This window comes from Salvia hispanica, chromosome 4 (assembly GCF_029641045.1).
Source record: "Salvia hispanica isolate PSC_SH4W2 chromosome 4, Shi_PSC_v1, whole genome shotgun sequence".
Classification (NCBI taxonomy): Eukaryota; Viridiplantae; Streptophyta; class Magnoliopsida; order Lamiales; family Lamiaceae; genus Salvia; species Salvia hispanica.
The window spans coordinates 6,360,070-6,378,222 of NC_142695.1; the positions used below are offsets into that span (position 1 = coordinate 6,360,070).

An 18,153-nucleotide genomic window follows, 5' to 3' on the forward strand; every position below is an offset into this window, starting at 1 on the left:
ATTAAGTGATGACATTACTATCACTAAGAATTTGACCCCATAACCAATCTCAGTGAATTAGCAACTCCCACAATTTCGTCATACACATACTGTCACCAATACTTGGCATAAATTTATCATATTGTAATTGTGATTAAACCTTCAAACGGAATCAGTTGCACAAGACATGCTTAGAAAATGGTTGAAAATGCTCACTTAGGGGCTTCTTGGTATGATGGAATGGAATGGTGGAATGGAATGTGATTCCTACTTCTATTCTATTCACTTGGTGTGATAGAATGAATGAGTGAATGGATGAAAATGCAAAGGAAATCCAAGGAAATTGACATTCATTCCTATCTTCATTCCATTCCACCCTCCATTCCATTCCATCATACCAAGCATGTCCTTAGTAGTCGACAATTATGTCAATATATTATCATCAGTTCAAATGCAGACAATGAGTTAGCTAGGAGCATATATTAAACAAGTTTTTCCTTTGAAATTTCTTTGCCCAGTAGCATCTCTGACTCAAACCTTCCTAATTAGAATAAACAGCCTCTGGTCAAGCTCAAATCTAGCGGCAATGGAAGGATCCCCCTTCAGCATCATCAGAAGTCCACCGAACGAGACATATATATCCCTGGATCCAATAGGAAACAAACACGATAGCCAGACAACAACGCTTAAAACATAAACCAACAGATGGACCTTCTACACAAGTCGAATTTCATAGTACACAATGCACCAAAACATCATTAAGGTGAAGTTCGCAAACTTGAAAATATATATGGTATACTGACTACTAAAACAACAGATGGCCTTACAACACAAGTCGAATTTCATAATACACAATGCACCCCAACATCATTAAGGTGAAGTCCGCACACATACAAATATATAATGGTATACTGACTACTGTGTATTAAGTAGAATGGATATGAAGAGAAATATGTTAAGATGAATGCATGACAAGGTATGGGAACATACGCTTTGACTTGCTTCTCGCTAGATTCCTCGGAGATTCTGTACAGTTTACCTTGCATGACATAGTCGAACTTATCTGCAAGCGACTTCTTGTTACCCTGATATCAGAGCAAATAAGGCAATCATTCAATACCACAGTGATTTGGAGCAATAGATGAATAATCCACAATCCTATTCAGCTATACATGATATAGCAGTTAACTAAGCATATCTTCCTATTTTAAACCAAATCAACAGTAGCAGTATGTCTACGGAGTATATATTTAATGACACTACGCACAAGCTTTTTGTGGTGTTCAACTTAGATAGCCATTATTGATAATTTGATACACTGAGATAAACGCATCAGTGTGTACCTCAACCTTTATTTCCTGAACTAGTCGATTCTTACCTATGGCCAATTAACTATTAGTAACAATCTAAGTCATCATGAATTGCATAAACTCGTGAAATCAAAGCAGATAATATCATGATTTTTTTTTACCGGAGTGTAATAGCCAGAATCTGGCGTTCCGTCCAAGTTCAAAGTGGATGCTAATACCATCATGAACTTCTCCCCGACACGCATAGGATAAATCTGAGTGTTGATATCAAGGTGCATCAGCATGTCAAACTGCTCACTCCTAGCGGAAATACGAGAGACTAAAGGAAAAACTACCGACATTTAAGAGTCATAACATGTCCACGGCCAAAAATTAAAACAAGGACGCGATGAGATGGAAATCCCAAGTAACATCCAATCAATAAACCAAATTCAATTTTTCTCGTTCTATCTCAGAGTATCCATTCAACCGAAACGGATCAGTTTAAGTATTAACAAGGCATATACTACAACACAAGAAACTTGAAACAGAAAAATAGATGAATTTTTAAAAAAAAACTCATACCCCGATCAAACTTTTTTCCATCTGGATCAATTGCATCAATTCGGAATATATCTTCAAAAAGTGTCTCCACCATCCTTGCAGGAAAAACAAACGTCGGCCTCGAGAAATACAACCTACAGAAAATACATAACCATCCAAATAATCAAATAAGAAAATGAAAAAATTGAAAAAAAATCATATTTTTAGCAATTTCATCTCTAAAATGAGTAGTTCCAAAAGAAGCAAGTTCCTTCACCTCTCCAAAATTTCTGAAACTTAAACAATGGAAAAAAAAGACTACACACACTTGAAATGGTCGGCGCTGACTGCGAGCCGATGGACGGAGGATACCGTCGGAACTTCGGCGCTCACCGGGGAAGACGACTGAGCTGTCAAGAGAGAGTATGGCGTGAGAGAGTTGGAGGTGCTGTTTTCACCCCTTTTTTTTCCAATTAGGAATTTGACTTTGAGGAATTGGGTTGAAGAGAATTAGGGGATGAACTTGTGGTGGAAAGGAGGCGGTGAGGAGAGCACCGCGACGCCGGTGACGGAGCGCCGGTGAGAGGGAGGAGACGCCGGTGAGAGGAAAGAGAGATGTGCTAGGGCATTTTCCTCATTTAAACAGTTTTAATCCGATTTTTAAACGGTTTTAACCTAAACGGAACTGTTAAAAGCATTGAAATCGATCAAAATCGGATTAAAACCGTTTTTAAAAATTGAACGAAGTTTGGCCTTCACTCGATTTTTTATTTAAAAATATTTTACTGTAGATGATTTAAACTTTTTTCGTCTGCTTCTTCCACTGCCAGTTTCATAAACGAAGACTAAAGATGTATGAGTATTAGACATATTGACCAAACATCCTTCCTCCATAATCCTTCCCACACCAACACTTTCTCTGTTAATCAATCGAAATTACAGAAATGGAGGAAGTTAAGACTGAGAATAATGACTGCCAGAGCGATGGTGTTCAACTCACTTGCTTTTCTGAGGAATCAGACGGCGACGTTTTACTCCACTTTCAGATTATTCGTCTTCAAAAACAGGTTTTTTTTCTTCTTTCAATTCAGTAATTCTGATATTTGCTTGCTTTTGTCATTGGTTATGCTTCTAATTAGGGTTTTCAGTTCACTCTTGCATCTAATTGAATTCATCTCTATCCCTTGTCAATGATGAATTCTGTTCCTTCATTTTCACGACTTGGAAAATTCCCCTTTTCTGTTGAATTCTCTCTCCCTCTCATATGTTTCAATGTATTTGCATTACCTCATCCTTACAAGAAAGCCGCCTCCTTGTCTAGATTTATGTATGGATTGGTTGCAACTCTGCTAGCTTCGGACATCTGTATGCAGCTCTTCCCACACGACCAGTAAGTATTACTTGATTTGTTGAGAATCTAGAGTTTTTCCTCTCAATTGATTGATTCCACATCACATTGCTAGCTCTGATGTTTGAGTTTATGAGCAGAGCAATGCAGTTGGTGTGACTTCTCTAATTGGGGGGTCTTCTGATAATACAGGTTCTGGTATTGCACGTCGATTAGGTAATTGCTTTTAGACCATAGATATGTTTCTGCATCATCCGCTTCATGGCTTACGCGTTTCTTATATTTCAGTTCTCAAGACTGGCCTTAATGTTGTTCTTGCTTGTAATTTACCAAAGAATAACCCCATGCTCGAGGTTAGATATCCCTATCTGCTTTATCAGTGTTTATGTTTCAAGTATTTCTTTAGTCTTTTACTAAATGCAATTGCAGACTTCTTTATATCTCAAAATCATAATTGTTTCTGCTCATCTTTCGTTCTGTGTTTAACTTGACTTCTTGGGGTTCAGGCAAGTGCTGAGAAAAAGCTACTGCAAAAGCTTATTAGTCTAGGATACACAAAGCCACAAATCTGAAGAAATATATTCATCAAGAGGACTTTCGCCCCTTGGTTGCCCTGTTATGTGCTAGTATTTGGAAGTAATATTTAATTTTGTGTTTCGATTACATTTATATTTGCAGAGATTTTTATTCATATTGAACAGTTTTTTTAATGAGTATCTAGAGATGAACAATGTGCTTTGACATATAAAATATTGCTTTGGGTATAACTTGCATTCTCATAAAGCTTTAGCCACCCCATGGACTTTGATTTCTGCCTCTACTAGGCATATGTTTTTAACCAGCAAACCAGTTGCTGGTCGATACAAATAGCCATGTGAGACAAATCTTGGCCATCCGTTTGCTGCATTTGATTCACGGAACCAATAACTAGCTGCAGGAGAAAAGTATTCATGCTTATGCCTCTTGTTCTTATCACGCGTCAAGAGTGTACACTAGGTGAAGAAAGAATATCTTACATGTTCCAAAGTAGTGCTTGTTATTAAGTTGGTCTAGTATGCGTAGTGTAAATTCTGCATATATCTTCGATTCTGGGGGTAAGTTTGCTGGTTCGGCTAAATTCAGATAAAGAGATACATAGCTGCCAATACCACTGCCCTTTCCATTAGGATAAAGTTGCATCTTCCTGGAAGAGTTTGACAGAGAACATATTTATCATCTCGTAGAATTTGATGATGGATGTAAATGAATGAGAAACTATACCATTTATGTTCACCAGCAACAAATGGTTTAGATTCTACGTATTCTTCAGTTGAGCTAGAAGATAAGTCGACTCTCCAGGTATGCTTATAGGCTATTGGATCCTTAATCATTGATAAGCACTCTCCTTTTCCAGCTATTGTTTCTTGGCACACATAGACCTCTGCCCCAAACACGCAGGTATCATCAACCAGATACCCGTTGGCCGCATCCTTGAAGGCATCAAGGGGTATGAACTTATCAAATCCCCATGCTAGCTTCATCTTGTGAAACCGTCTCCCGTTTTCTGCTGTGTCTAATAGAAGAGCACAAGGTTATTATTATGGTAATTGATAGTGGTATTCATTCTAGTTTGATATCTTACCTTGAAGAGTATAGTAGGTGTCATTGTTCTGATCAAGCAGAAAGATACGAAAAAGTGCTCGGATCTCCCAAGCTGGGCCGGGTGAGTTAGGCTCAACAATGACCAAGTATAGGGAGATGTGGTCGGTAATTCCTTTGTTTTTGTTGCCATTAGGGTGAAGAACGAGCTTCCTGCACGCAGACGAAACGAACGTATATAGATGAATAGATGATGATGATGATATTTGGAGTTATAGTTGGTGAGAAACTACCATTTGCAGCCGCCGGCTTGGAATTCATTGGAGGTGTAGCTCTCTAGCTTACTGTTAACAAGCTGTGAGAATAGTTGAAGTTTGAATATGTAGTGAGTCGGAGGCGTTTCCGAAATTGATCTCGACACACCTATGGGAAATAAAGACTAGTAGTGTTAGAGTAAAATCAAGAATGAGATATAGTAGCCGAATTTAGGAAGAGACCTTGTTGTCCAGGGAATGATAGTTCTCCCATCAGGTATGTTAGTATGTAGAGAGAGAGAGAGAGAGAGAGAGAGAGAGATGGTTGTGATGGTTGTGATGGAGGATGGTGAGGTTCTTATATGAGAAAGAAAAGGCAGTAGAAAAGCTATCCTTTGCCTTGGTTTTAGTCTTCTCTTGATGTCCCAAACAGGAGACAAGGTATAGGCTATGGCATGCCAATCTATTATTCCTCAACTCCCCTCTTAAATTATGTCGATGGCTATCTCACACTAAGAATCTCTTACCAACTGATTATAATGAATTTGCTTCCTTCATTTGAATTTGAGAAAAAACAAGATTTAATCCATTACCTTGTTCAGGTCTCTATTTTTTAGCGTTTTTTAAAATCCACCTCAATTAAACCATAATACACCTAATAATTCAGCAAGTATGATTAATCCTAATTTAAACGGAAATTTGGTAAATGCTGCTGATTGCCTGATTCTACTTTTGATTAGATAATGGATTTTAGTGTAATTCGTAAACAGCCAACAGTAAACACTACATTTTCCAACACATTTTCATGTTCCCATCCCTAATACCGAATAAATCAGAAAGATGTAAAGTCGTAAAGACATTTGTGTATTATTGTATTTTAAAATCTTCGTCAATTCATCTCTATAATAACTTACATTTAGACAAGAACCATCAACAAAATAACTTACATTTTTAGACAAGAACAATCAAATCATCATCATCAAACATCAACTCTCTCTTCTCTCACTACTGGGATCCATACTTCAACAGCTCCCACCTGAAGGGATGGAATGAACAAAACACCTCCGGCGAGCTCTTGAAGAGCAGCGCTGTGCAGACACACACTGCAGCAATCGCGACCAGTGAAACCATTAATGGTTTGTATATATTCACCGACCCTCTACGCCTTGCATACACCAGTTTCTGCTCACATTGCCTGCAATGTTTCTCGCTCTCCAAAGGCGCGTATTTCACCACCTTTTGCTTCTTGCTCTTCTCTAACACCCTGGGGATGTCAACCACCACGTGCCCTTTTCCCCGTTTCTTGTTCAGCTTCCTCTGCACTAGGTGGATGTACGAGTAATGACCACGGAGGCATGCATAGTCATGGGGGGTCAACCCGCTGCTGTCACGAGCATTTTTCCATGCTTCAATTCCCACCTGCACAACACATTTGTACTCAATCAAATCATATATGTATTGCCAACCTAATCTATTATCACCTAAAGATATGTTACTCTGAGATTAAACGAGCCTACCGATCCAGGATCCTCTGTCAATGCATCCACAACATCCTCACACCTCTCTAAACTGGCGGCTACATGAAGAGGAGTCAATCCACCAGGCCCCATGGCATCGGGCCTGAACAAGAAGCCACCCTCGCCGACCAGCTTATGTTCTCGCTCTCCTGTCTTGTCGATGCGATAACTTAAAAGAAACTCCACCATGGCTACACAGTTTCGCTTAACAGCTCGGTGAACGAGGCCAATATCCAGCAAAGCTTGTATATTGGAATAATCTAGTCCCAAGTCCACAACACCATCAAATACAGTGCTTAATAGCTTTTTCACTACAGCGCACCAGTCATGATCGATGGAGAACTCAAGAAGGCACCTGATACGTTCGAAAGGGAATGGATCCACATCACCTAACCTAACTTTCATGTGGCTTCTGTGGAGCAGCCAACCCATTTCGTGTATGAAGTCCAGAGCTTTGTTCCTGATTTCTAGTGCGTTATCATCTGCATTAGCTGAATCAGGAAGCTCGATAGAACTTTCCAGAGTGCAAATTTCAGAGCAGACGTCCTTCTCTGCAACGATGAATGGAAAGAAGCTGCTGCTGAGACCATAGTCCTCAACCTAATCCAATAATTGTATAAACTCAGTGGTTAGAGAGTGCGAAGAACAACGAGATACAATTCAGCAGGAGACGAACAAATAGAATATGCCAAAGTGGCACCACCTCAATGAAACCCCTTCCAATAACGTCTGGTACAGCACAAGAGAAGTTGAACGACTGAATCTCATCATGTTCAATCAAAGAATCTGATCCTCCTCTCATATCAGCACAATTTTCCTGAATTAGAATCTTCCCTTCTAGAGTGCATAATAACCTGATGCAAAGTAGATTCATTACCAAAAAAATTAATGGGAAACAAAAACCGTATTCAATTCCAATGCCAAAACACCGATACATCTTAAACTAGAATACCTTGCTGTAGAACGAGTCAAATTGTGTCCTTTGACTTCAAACTGAACACCCTCTGACACAGTAACAGCAATTGGCTTGATACTCGATATTCTGCAACTTTGATTGTTTTTCACAGGGAGGGGGGTGTCTAACACAACCTGGCCTGAAGCATGTAAAATTTGTCAGCCTTAACATCCAAAAACGATTGTCCATGAGCGATATTTGCAATAAAAACGTAGAATCAATAAATTGAATATACCATTATAAATAAATGTGACACGATGTTGTAATCTAGCATATATCCATCCTGTCTTCCAGAATGGATCAGTAGATGAATCAAGAAGCCTTCTCAAACTGGATGTGAGATCACAGTAAAGCTGCAAACCACAATAGTGTTAGCAGTTACACGCAATTTTTATAAAACTTAGGATATGGCATGTTGGTCTAGTATCAATCTAGTGAAACTAAGACTATGATGATCCAACGACTGAAGAAACGAAATCAATAATGCGCTTAATCAAACTTACACTGTCCCAGCAAGACTTCTCCATGCGCAAATATATTGTCAGGATAATGCAACCGGGTCGGATGTAACTTTCCATATCTGTTGGGCTACTTGAAAGCCAATCAAGAATCTGAAACCAAGTAGGACAAAGTAAAACCACCAAAGATTAAATGAAAAGCAAACTTGAAAACATTTTGACCTTAGAAGCAGTAAATGCACCTGTCTCCTCAGAACAAGAGGGAAATCATTTGGTTCTTTACCGAACAGCTTAAAGACAATCCGATCTGTGCGACTCTGCAAACAAATTTTGAAAATTACAAATATATCCTGTCATGTAAGGAAATATTGGCTACTTTCTATCTCGAGAAATACTATAATGATAGGAATCAATTTTGTCAGAAATCCGTATTGACTATTGAGGAGAAACAAATTTTGTCAATAGTTTATCTCATAATGATAAGCACATGCCTATATCGAAGCCTGTCAAAATACTCGAACCACATAGTAACATTTATTTAGCTAAACATTCCCAATTTATAGAAAATGCGAATTTGATCTCAGCAACCCCCACCCAGTTCTCCTTCCTAAAAAAAGGTAGCATCTGCTGCAGGAAAGTTTAAGATGAAACCTGTGTCTCTCCGCTAGATGTAGATGGCGACTGACTCGGTGTGGAACCTGAATTCCCACTATTTTGTGGTGGGCTAGGCTGCTGAGAATCCTTACATAACCATAAAGGGCCAGCACAAGACATATCTCCAAGATTTTTACAGGCAAAGGGATCAGGAAGATCCTCCTCCAAGCAGTCTTGAGAGCCATCATATTCATTATTTAAGTCAATATTGTTCAGTTGTGTCCTTGTAGTATCTTTCTTCCCTTGAACGGAGTTGCTTGTGTTCGTCCTGAACAGTAAAGGAGATCCTGAAGTGGATGCATTATGTACTACTTCACCTGCAGTCTTATCAGTTAACACCCTTGTTTTGGTCAAATCAGATGCATCTAGGCCAGTACCAGTAGGAAGGTCCTGGAGGTAAAACATAGTCAGAAGAAACGAAACTCAATCGACATCGTCAGAAGTTTGTGGATTACGTTTATCACCTTTTGAGCAGCCCCTGAAGACGTCCCCGCATTCTGTGTGTCCTGAGATATAGGTAGCAATTCAGGTGTACTGGCAACACTTGCAAGGTTTTTCAAGAGATGAGACAGTAGATCTTGATCCTTGGTATGATCGGAGCTATTGACTGCAATTGTTAAGTAACTTAATCATGATGCTAATAAAAAAAGCTCAAACTGAGAAAACAAGGAAAGAAAGATTTGGAGAAACAACATCTAATGAGATTTCACTTAAATTCTGGACCATATAACTTCAAAACTTATCATATACCCTGAAAATATATCAATCTGTAAGTGTTTATTATATGAGATATGCTTTTGAGGATGATATATCTCTGATGAACCTAGTTTCAGTTTTACTATGTCAACATTTTGACTAACCAGTTAACGAAAATCAGTCCTACAAGTCAACCTATGGTCAGAGTTCCATATGACCAGTTTCATAGTAATGGTAATGGAACTAATTTATGGTCATTTTGGATTTTTTGAAACTCTCACGTCATTACCCGAACAACCAAAATGGCTCCCAACATGAATATGTATCATATGTTTCCAGAGCAAGAATTCTTCCAACAAAGCGTCAGCTAGCATACTCAGCTTTTCAGAGAAGGGTTGAGTCATTATGTGTGGAAGTCAAGACCATTTTTTGTTTGATATAATTCTAATAGAACAAACATTTTTGCAAAAAATAGTTATGCTTTCAAGACTCCAAGCTTCCCCCCAAATTAATGATGTACAATTTGCAACATATATTATGGAAGTTAGCTTACAAACACAGCTGATAAACATTAGCTATCAGGTTTTGCTGACTCGAGCATAACCACCAAGTATTTTGTTTGTCCTCATTGACATAATGCAAAAGCTAACACACTCAAACTAGCCCTAAATGCTAAATCGGTGATTTTACTTACGTTGTAGATTGGAGAGTATCCTCAGCAGAGTGATGAGTAAGTAATTACTCCCTTTCTCATCATTCTGGTTGGCTGCATTTAGCACATTCTCAGGATGTGTTTTCCTACGCCGTCTGTTGTGGCCAGCCAGCCGCCTGCGACAGCTACGCTTCCCCTCATCAAATTCTTGAAGAACGTGAAACCTGCAATGGCAAACAGATTTACACCATCTAATAAACAGCTCACAGACTAAAATATGAGAGTGTGAGCATCATTTGGACCTGCTGCACTGCTGACAAAATCTTTGTACAACATTCGCCACCACAGCACTCGTAGCCTTAGAATGCACGTCGCAGACTTTATGCCTACGGTGATAATCCTTCGCAGTGCTCAAATCAGCCTTGCAATCCTCTACTTGACAAACAGCACGGGTAGGTGCCAGGGGGATACCACTGGAGACTTTACTCTTCTTCCCACTCTTCCCTTCCAACTCATACTCTTCCTGCCCCAGCTTCAAATTAAGTGAACCAACATCTTCCTTTTCAACCTCAACATCCCTTCTCCTTTTCTCCAAATCCCTAATCTCCCTCTCATTCATTTCATCAATGTTCAAGGGCTGCTGCCTAGTTGTACAATCTGTAGGAGCAGGAGAAGCCACAAACAGATCACCATCCCATCTCCAATCATTCAAATCCCATTCATTACTCTTCATCCCCACCTCAGGCACCACCGGCCCATAGAAATTATGCAGCTTTCCACCAAACTTAGTCTCCATTTTTCGATAAAATCAAGAAACACCCACAAGCAAAAAAAGATTGAAACTTTGAAGCGCTATGAAAGAATCAATCTCAATCAGCCTCGCTACAACCCCAGAAATCCAAGAAAATCACACCCAAACATCCTTGCACCCAAACAAGAGCAACCCACATGCCAAATAACAGCTCTATTCTACAAATTTAGAAGGCAAGATAGATCAACTAAACCGTAAAGAATCCAGCTTTGGTCCCAAAAAAGGGAAGGGGAAAACTTCCATTAGACCAACTCACGTTGTTGGTTTCTCGCGGATAAGTAAATTGCACTCGAGATTGTAACAAGTGACTCTAGTTGATGTGGGATTTGATCTGCAGACGTGTCAGGTCCGAAAAATCGCCGGCGATTTGAGAGAGAGAGAGGAAATCTAGACATGGTTTGTTGGGGACCGGTAATAAAATAAAGAAATTGAGGCTTAATTCACTGCGTCTGTTGCGTTTCTTGTAAAATTAAAAATCATTTCACCCAAGATTATTAATTTTCTTGTCGGAAATTGAAAGTGAAAACGAAAGCAAAACATAGTACAGATGAACAAGTGGTGTCTTAATTTGGACGCACACTTCACAGAATCTAAGACCCACATCTTCACTGAATTATATGAAGAGAATTTAATGTAATTACTCTACTTCTACTCTTGACTTTTATACATCAAAGACTCTCTAAACAATTGTTATACTACTCTCTCTATTTCGTAGTAACTAGGCTTTTCTTTACTGTTCGCGACTTAAAAGAAATTATATTAAATGAGATTAAAAAATAATAAAATAAGAGAGAGTAAATGTGTTAATTTTTACTATAAATGACTCCACTATTATGAAATATACCAAAATGACAAAATGATTCCCCCTCTTAAAACTGAGGACTTAAAACTGAGGGAAGGAGTATTTATTCAAACTAAGATTCCCCTCTAAAATCGAGTTGTAGTTGAATTAGATTTGGTTAATTGGGCGTGCACGCGGCCACATCTAATCATGATTAATTTTGTTTTAAATATTTGATTAGAATTTAGAACTTAACAAATTAAATTATACTGTATGGAGATGGTGGCGAGCTTGTGTAGATTTTCAAGTGAGTTAGACTTAAAGTTTATGCTCCATAAGATTCCTTAAATTTTGTCTGCGGTCAAAATAAGATAAGATGAAAAATAATTGAATTGATGGAATATATCCCATTTGTCTATATCGAAATAGTGCAGATGAACAATTGAGACCACACTTTCAACTCTGCTAGTACTTCATTTATTTCCAGCCACTATAAACTTCACGGACTCAAATAAAAATAATTCAAATATTATACTACATGGTATATACACTTAAGTCAACTTTACAAGGTAAAAAAAAATAAAAATACATTAAATGAATTTATGTTTTCTGTATGTGTTTTTCCTATGTAACAATATCTAATATCTTGTTTGTTCTTAATTTTGACATGAAGTGTATCATTCAAACTCAAATTCATCGCTCTTGTAGTTGGACTGAAGAAGTCTGAATAGATGGTGTTTGTTTGTTATAGGGTCCTAGGACTCAAGAAAACGACCAGTCAAATGAAAATCCACAATAATAATAAAAAATAAATCAACAATTAAGATTTTAAGATGCCTCTATTATTTTTATTTTATCTATCCATGCACTTGGTGGTCGGCTCAACTCAATGAAATGTTATGTTGTGTCCCTCTCATCCACTACAATTTAAATTTCTTAATTTTTCAAAACACCAAATTTAGATTAGGCAGCATGACTAAGTTCATAATAATTCCAATTGATGCGAAGCACATACTTTAATTTGTACATACCAATTAAAAAGTCTATAAGATAATTAAGTGCAAATTGGAAACTGTGGTATGTAACCTAGCTTAATTATATATTAATAACCTAGAAAGACCAAATAATTTTGTCTCTGAGGTTTGTTAGTTACCCTTTTTAGGTATGTGACCGAGTCTAATTTTTTCTAGAAGGCGGCAAGACACAGCAATTTTCTAACAAATAAATAATGATAACTTTAGTGTAACTTCATTCAATATTATTCACTTTAGTGTAACTCCATTCAATAATTTAATATACTACTAATAAAAAACGTGGATCCAACACACAAACGGTGGATTCCATGCAGCATTGATTTTTGTTAGCACAAACCTAACACTATTCCTAACCAACTTAAGCCCATATATTAAATTTAATTAAGGACCATTTGGTGATATAATACATGAATGAATTATACTATATATTGCAAGATAGGTTATGATATCCACCAAATTTGCCAAAAAAAAAAAACGCTGCTGGATAGTGCAAATAACGTAGACTTAAACAGAAACCTAATGATGAGCTGTTAATAACATGATGCTTCAATGAATTGTGATGATTTCATAAAACCAAAAATAATGAAATTCTTAGTTTAGGAGAATGGAATGGGTACAAATGCAACCTTTCTCTCCCAAAACGTTTACACCAAGAGTAATGGCAATGCGATTCACACCAATAATCAACACAATGGAACAAGTACAAGTGAAATGCCAAGGTACCACAATTTACACAAAGAAGTTAACACACTCATATGCACAACTCAAGCAACCCACCTCATAAAGAAAACACACCAGGAACACAATGATTCTCAATAATCTGTACTGCCTCTGAGATGTCGGTTTTTTACTCAAAAAATTCTGTCGGCTTTACATACAACAATCTTCTTGTTGTAGGAGCAGGAGGCGCAAGTCCGGGTATGTCCCTTATGTCTTTGTTGTTTGGATTCACAATCTGAACAAAAAACACGGCTCCAGATCGTCAGTTGACATGCTTGTTAAGATGTCATATATATATACAAACAATAAAGAATAGAGAAATCAAGATATTCTTTCCCAATATATGGCTGAGAAAGAGTTACCTAACCATTCAAGAACGAGGGTACAATTGAGATTGTAAAAGACAGAACAGGGGGACGGGAAATACCTTCACAACAATTATGGCAATAACCCCACATACAATCAGAAAAAGGAACAGCATGATGCATTTGTCAGTAGCCACCTGGAAACACATACTTTAGCCTTGTTAAAAGTAGAGGTAGTCAATCTAGTCCTAAAAGGTTTTAATTCATCCAGGTGTGAAAAATGAAATTTTTGCACAAAGTAGTACCATTGTCTCATGCCAGATAGTACTAACTAGCAAAATATCACAATATATGATAGATAGAGTTCAGATTAGAATTTCTGACAAGTCTACCTGTCTGCCAATCTCTTTTACAAGTTGTGAAGCCTTTTTTAAAGAGAAATTGATTGTGTCCAGTTCATTGACTACACGACCCATTTGTTCAGTCTGTGAGAATTGGAAAACACATCAGTGATGCACAGTGAAGTAATTAAGGTTGAAAACAATAGTATGTGGTTCACTCACTTGGCCCTTCAGTGTAGTAGCAGTTTGTGTTCCCACTTCAAGAGTTTTGTGAACAACCTAACAATAGGCCAGAAGTTTAAATTCCATCATAAACCAAATCTAGCATTCAAGAACGGATGTAAATTTTATTCCACCTGTTTGGAGCGCTCAATAGCTTGGTCAGTTTCATCCATTGACTTCATTCCAGCATCAATAAGCTGCTGATTTGACATTTCTACATTAATAAATGAAGATGGAAAGAACAGTCAGCAATAAAGATCAAAACAAGAACTATCGAATAGAAGATTCAAAGCTAATTGAACGAAAACTTATACTGCAGTTATACTCAGAAGAATAATAGAAGCTAAAATCATAAATAGATACAAAGTGTAGCTATTCCCCTATAAATTTGACAGCATAGCATTTTCTTCTCACTTTCTCTCCTATGTATCATCACATGTTATCACCAGAAAAGTTAAGGCTGAGTCTGTAATAGCACCTGATGCAACTAATACATTTTCTTCAGCTGTGGGATCACTGGCACCACCCATATCAAAAAGTTCAACCCTCTTGTTCCCATATGTGCTCATGTAACTGCGTCGACAAAAAAGGTAGAGCAGCAAAGGTAAAAAGTGAGAATATACATATTTTACAGAGATATAGAAATAAAATCGCTGATGCGGTATCACATTACTCAATCCATTTTCATAAGAAGAGGAACATTAAATTGTTTACAGAAATAGAGTTTTTCAGACGCGTGAGTAATCCCATAGGATGGATATGATTCTGTCAAAATACAGCCTAGCTAAATCTGACATGAACATGAACCAGCTTCACAGTATTATTTAACACACAAGCGAAAACTGTGGACCCATCCTGAAACGTTGTAGCGGACCAATAATATAATGAAGAGCATCTGAAACCATTTAGCATAAATCATTACGCACGCACGCGAACCTAATTTCTAGAGTTACAGACCTACTGTGAAACACAATGGAAATGGAGAACCAATATAGTTTGATGGAGTTTATCTGAAACCATGATCATATACTATTATCAATGCATAATAACTGCCAGATCCCCATAAGTTCATACAATGAACAAAATGGAATAATGGCATAGAGGTCACCATGGTTAAAGCGTCATTCACATATTGTGTGACAAGATGTTAAAACATGTTTTAAGATCTTCTTGTTCAGAGTAAGGCTACATATGAACTCAAAATAGTGAACCGAGATAGAGTACTTACGTCTTCCTCAAGGCTACATATGAATTCAACTCTTTGATCTGCAAGCAAAATAAATAAAAGAATACATGAACCATTAATTAGACCCAAAACCAAATATACTATTTAAACTAAATAAGTCATTCTGCACAGGTATTGCATTGGGCGTCAACTTCTAAGTGCTCAGAGAAACCTACAAAACCACACTTAAATATGATGAACTGCAGCCGCATCCGGAACATAAAAAAGACTATAGCAAACCACCAACACCACTATACTCAATGACATTACCCACTGGCAATGTAGCACCTATCCAGTTACTATACATCCTCTTTATACTTAGCAGTTAACACTAGATTTGATATTAAGTTATTAAGACAATAAATTCTTGCACGAAAACAAGTAAATGCCCCCTGAGTCAATATTTATTATTCACGTCCTCTAGTAATTCTAGGCAATCTTAGTGAACAACAATGATATGGAGGAAATAAAACATGAATGGTTCAATAACACAATGTTAAAACTATAAGGACATGAGGGCAACTGGACAACTAAAATGCACTGTAATTACCATAGATTGCTTCTCGTCATTGAGCTGCTTGGTAATCTCCGGAGGATTTCTGCTTTCCTCATCTTTGATTTCTCGATCAAATTCTTTAACCAATCTAGAATAAATATGAGGTCAACAAGTGGAGGATGTTCAAAAGAAGCATATCTAAGAAGTCAGAATATAAATTAAAGGCACTAGCCCCAAAAAAGGAAAAATGAGTAATTATATTTTAATCATTGCTATTAGAAGTTACACTCGTCATCCTGGAAACGCCACCTCTAAGGCTGAATTACAGGTCGTAATAGTTATTGAATGCACCCCCCCCCACACACATACCGCATGAGTGTTTATTAGCATACTAAGTACTCCCTCCGTTCCATAATAGTAGAGTCATTTTTCCATTTTGGGCATTCCATAGTAGTAAAGTCATTTCCTTTTTTGGTAACACATTTTCTCACTCTTACTTTTCCCACTCTCTTACTTTATTCTCTCTAGTTTTTTCTATCTTCTACTTTATGATCTTTTTATTTAATACTCCCTCCGTTCCATAGTAGTAGAGTCATTTTGCCATTTTGGTACATTCCATAGTAGTGGAGTCATTTCCCTTTCTAGTAAAAGTCAACACATTTCTTCTCACTTACTTTACTCTCTCTTACTTTTTTCTCTCTTCATCTCTCTACCCTTTTCATTTCCTACTTTATTCTTCCTTTACTTCACTCACTTAACACATTTTTTCTTAAATTTTGTGCCGAAAAGAAACGCCTCTACAACCGCGGAACGGAGGGAGTACATTACACACCTTGTTCTTAATCTCAGTGCCGGAAAGAAATGTCTCCCCACTACTATGGAATGGAGGGAGTATCATTTATAACTCACTCCATATCAATGAAAGTCATAAAGAGAAATGACATCACAGAATGTACACTCACCTTTTGCACTCCCTCATCTTCCCAGTAAGCTCCTCCAGCTGTTTACTCTGTCTAGTTGAGTCTTTGATCTTATCCAGCTTTTGGAAGCCATTTCTGTTTAGTAATCAAGAAGTGGCTATGAGTATCTTAAATAAGTTAGTATCACTGACAGTAGCAACAAAAGAATCCCCACATGACAAGTTGACAACAATTCATCTGTAAGTTGCATGTTAGGAAACAAAAAATAAACGGTAAAAGCTTTAAAGAAGTTGAAGAGCATTAATTATATTGCAGAAGCAGAAAAAGTGCAAGCAAACTGGCAAGAAGACATATGGTATCACGTAATGAGACTACTTTACCAAACATAAGTCCTCCATATTTTGAACCAAAAAGGAAGAGAAACGTCTTGCTAGGGAAACTGCATTTAGTCTGTTATCCATCTTTAATTATACAAAGGAATACAGGACATCCTACTTCAATTGGCTATAATAACTCAGCAGAAGTTACATAAAACATAAAAATCAGAAGAGAAAATGAAGAAACGTTGCTCTCGTCGTGATATATATTGTAAATAGGAGAGAGATAGAGATATTACGCGAGCGCTCGCATGATGTCGCGAATTTCGCCATGGATCTGCTCCATTTGAGGGTTCATACTTAACTCCGGGTTAGCCATTTGTGCCCTAGTTCCCGTTTCACTATCCCGTTGTTGAAATAAAACAAATTGAGGAGCTGGGGCGGGTAGGAATTTCCCTTAAACAGATAAAGCTGAAGGCTTTACCACAAAATTCAGCCCATCACCATGAAAAAAGGGGGAAAAGAAACAAATGCAGGAAGAAAGGGGCGTGAGTGAGAGGATTTGAATTACAGTAGATATAATTCAGAATTCGGAGAGAGAAGGGTTGAATTGAAGTGGACAGTGAGGAAATTGAAAATTGAAATTGAAATTGAGATTTTGGTTTAGGGCTCAGGTGAAAGTTGCGGTGAGAAAGAGGAAAGAGAAAGTGGAAGAGAATTCCGAAGGAGAGAGGATTAGCGCAATGGAATGCTGTCAACGTTGCCTTGATTAACTCTACCAAAACTTACTTATTATTTTAATCAACAATTATTTTTTTCTTCTCTTTTCAACTCACCCATTCAACAATTAACTAAAAAGTCTAGGTAATTCACCAAACAACTTTTATTTATATTATATTTTCTTTAACGACTAGATTGTTGCATGGACTCATGCTTATACTTGTAAATGAAGAACATTCTAATAATAGAATGTAGCCATATTTTTTCTAATTCAAGCTCCACTTAGTTGTTAGACAATACTAGGAGTGAACAAAATTTTGGAAATCTGAAAATTTGAT

The 18,153-nt window shown here is 37.4% G+C and overlaps 5 protein-coding genes across 10 annotated transcripts; 1 reads left to right on the forward strand and 4 right to left on the reverse strand.

Moving 5' to 3' along the window:
• Positions 1–170: 170 nt before the first annotated feature.
• Positions 171–2,467, reverse strand: LOC125196045 (DNA-directed RNA polymerases II and V subunit 8A-like). Of its 6 annotated transcripts, none has more exons than XM_048094400.2 (5): positions 2,089–2,455; positions 1,854–1,966; positions 1,451–1,620; positions 970–1,064; positions 393–622 (listed from the first exon to the last, which is right to left on the reverse strand). In XM_048094400.2, exons 2-5 carry the CDS (start codon positions 1,924–1,926, stop codon positions 511–513), a joined length of 450 nt encoding a protein of 149 aa, XP_047950357.1. In that variant the 5' UTR covers positions 1,927–1,966; positions 2,089–2,455; the 3' UTR covers positions 393–510. The 6 variants fall into 6 exon arrangements, with proteins under 6 accessions (XP_088913796.1, XP_088913795.1, XP_047950357.1 ...); XM_048094402.2 differs by having other exon boundaries at positions 1,451–1,608; positions 2,089–2,452; XM_089057670.1 differs by having other exon boundaries at positions 171–1,064; positions 2,140–2,467.
• A 151-nt stretch (positions 2,468–2,618) lies between these two features.
• On the forward strand, positions 2,619–3,869 carry LOC125196048 (uncharacterized). Its single transcript, XM_048094405.2, has 5 exons — positions 2,619–2,878; positions 3,133–3,201; positions 3,300–3,375; positions 3,448–3,512; positions 3,666–3,869. The coding sequence occupies exons 1-5, from the start codon at positions 2,756–2,758 to the stop codon at positions 3,729–3,731; spliced, it is 399 nt and encodes a 132-aa protein (XP_047950362.1). The 5' UTR covers positions 2,619–2,755; the 3' UTR covers positions 3,732–3,869.
• LOC125196044 (MATH domain and coiled-coil domain-containing protein At2g42460) lies at positions 3,711–5,339 on the reverse strand. The gene is made up of 6 exons (XM_048094399.2): positions 5,235–5,339; positions 5,031–5,160; positions 4,781–4,950; positions 4,420–4,711; positions 4,176–4,342; positions 3,711–4,090 (listed from the first exon to the last, which is right to left on the reverse strand). Exons 1-6 carry the CDS (start codon positions 5,263–5,265, stop codon positions 3,936–3,938), a joined length of 945 nt encoding a protein of 314 aa, XP_047950356.1. The 5' UTR covers positions 5,266–5,339; the 3' UTR covers positions 3,711–3,935.
• Positions 5,340–5,834: 495 nt separating this feature from the next.
• Positions 5,835–11,276, reverse strand: LOC125194045 (squamosa promoter-binding-like protein 1). The gene is made up of 11 exons (XM_048092046.2): positions 10,226–11,276; positions 9,966–10,147; positions 9,040–9,182; positions 8,573–8,965; positions 8,164–8,238; positions 7,967–8,074; positions 7,699–7,816; positions 7,461–7,602; positions 7,212–7,362; positions 6,509–7,108; positions 5,835–6,410 (listed from the first exon to the last, which is right to left on the reverse strand). Exons 1-11 carry the CDS (start codon positions 10,717–10,719, stop codon positions 5,997–5,999), a joined length of 2,820 nt encoding a protein of 939 aa, XP_047948003.2. The 5' UTR covers positions 10,720–11,276; the 3' UTR covers positions 5,835–5,996.
• Positions 11,277–13,094: 1,818 nt separating this feature from the next.
• Positions 13,095–17,855, reverse strand: NPSN13 (Putative plant snare 13). Its single transcript, XM_048095905.2, has 10 exons — positions 17,395–17,855; positions 16,821–16,913; positions 15,913–16,006; positions 15,366–15,403; positions 14,616–14,710; positions 14,272–14,351; positions 14,138–14,194; positions 13,967–14,059; positions 13,697–13,771; positions 13,095–13,504 (listed from the first exon to the last, which is right to left on the reverse strand). The coding sequence occupies exons 1-10, from the start codon at positions 17,472–17,474 to the stop codon at positions 13,397–13,399; spliced, it is 813 nt and encodes a 270-aa protein (XP_047951862.1). The 5' UTR covers positions 17,475–17,855; the 3' UTR covers positions 13,095–13,396.
• Between the last annotated feature and the right edge of the window lie 298 nt (positions 17,856–18,153).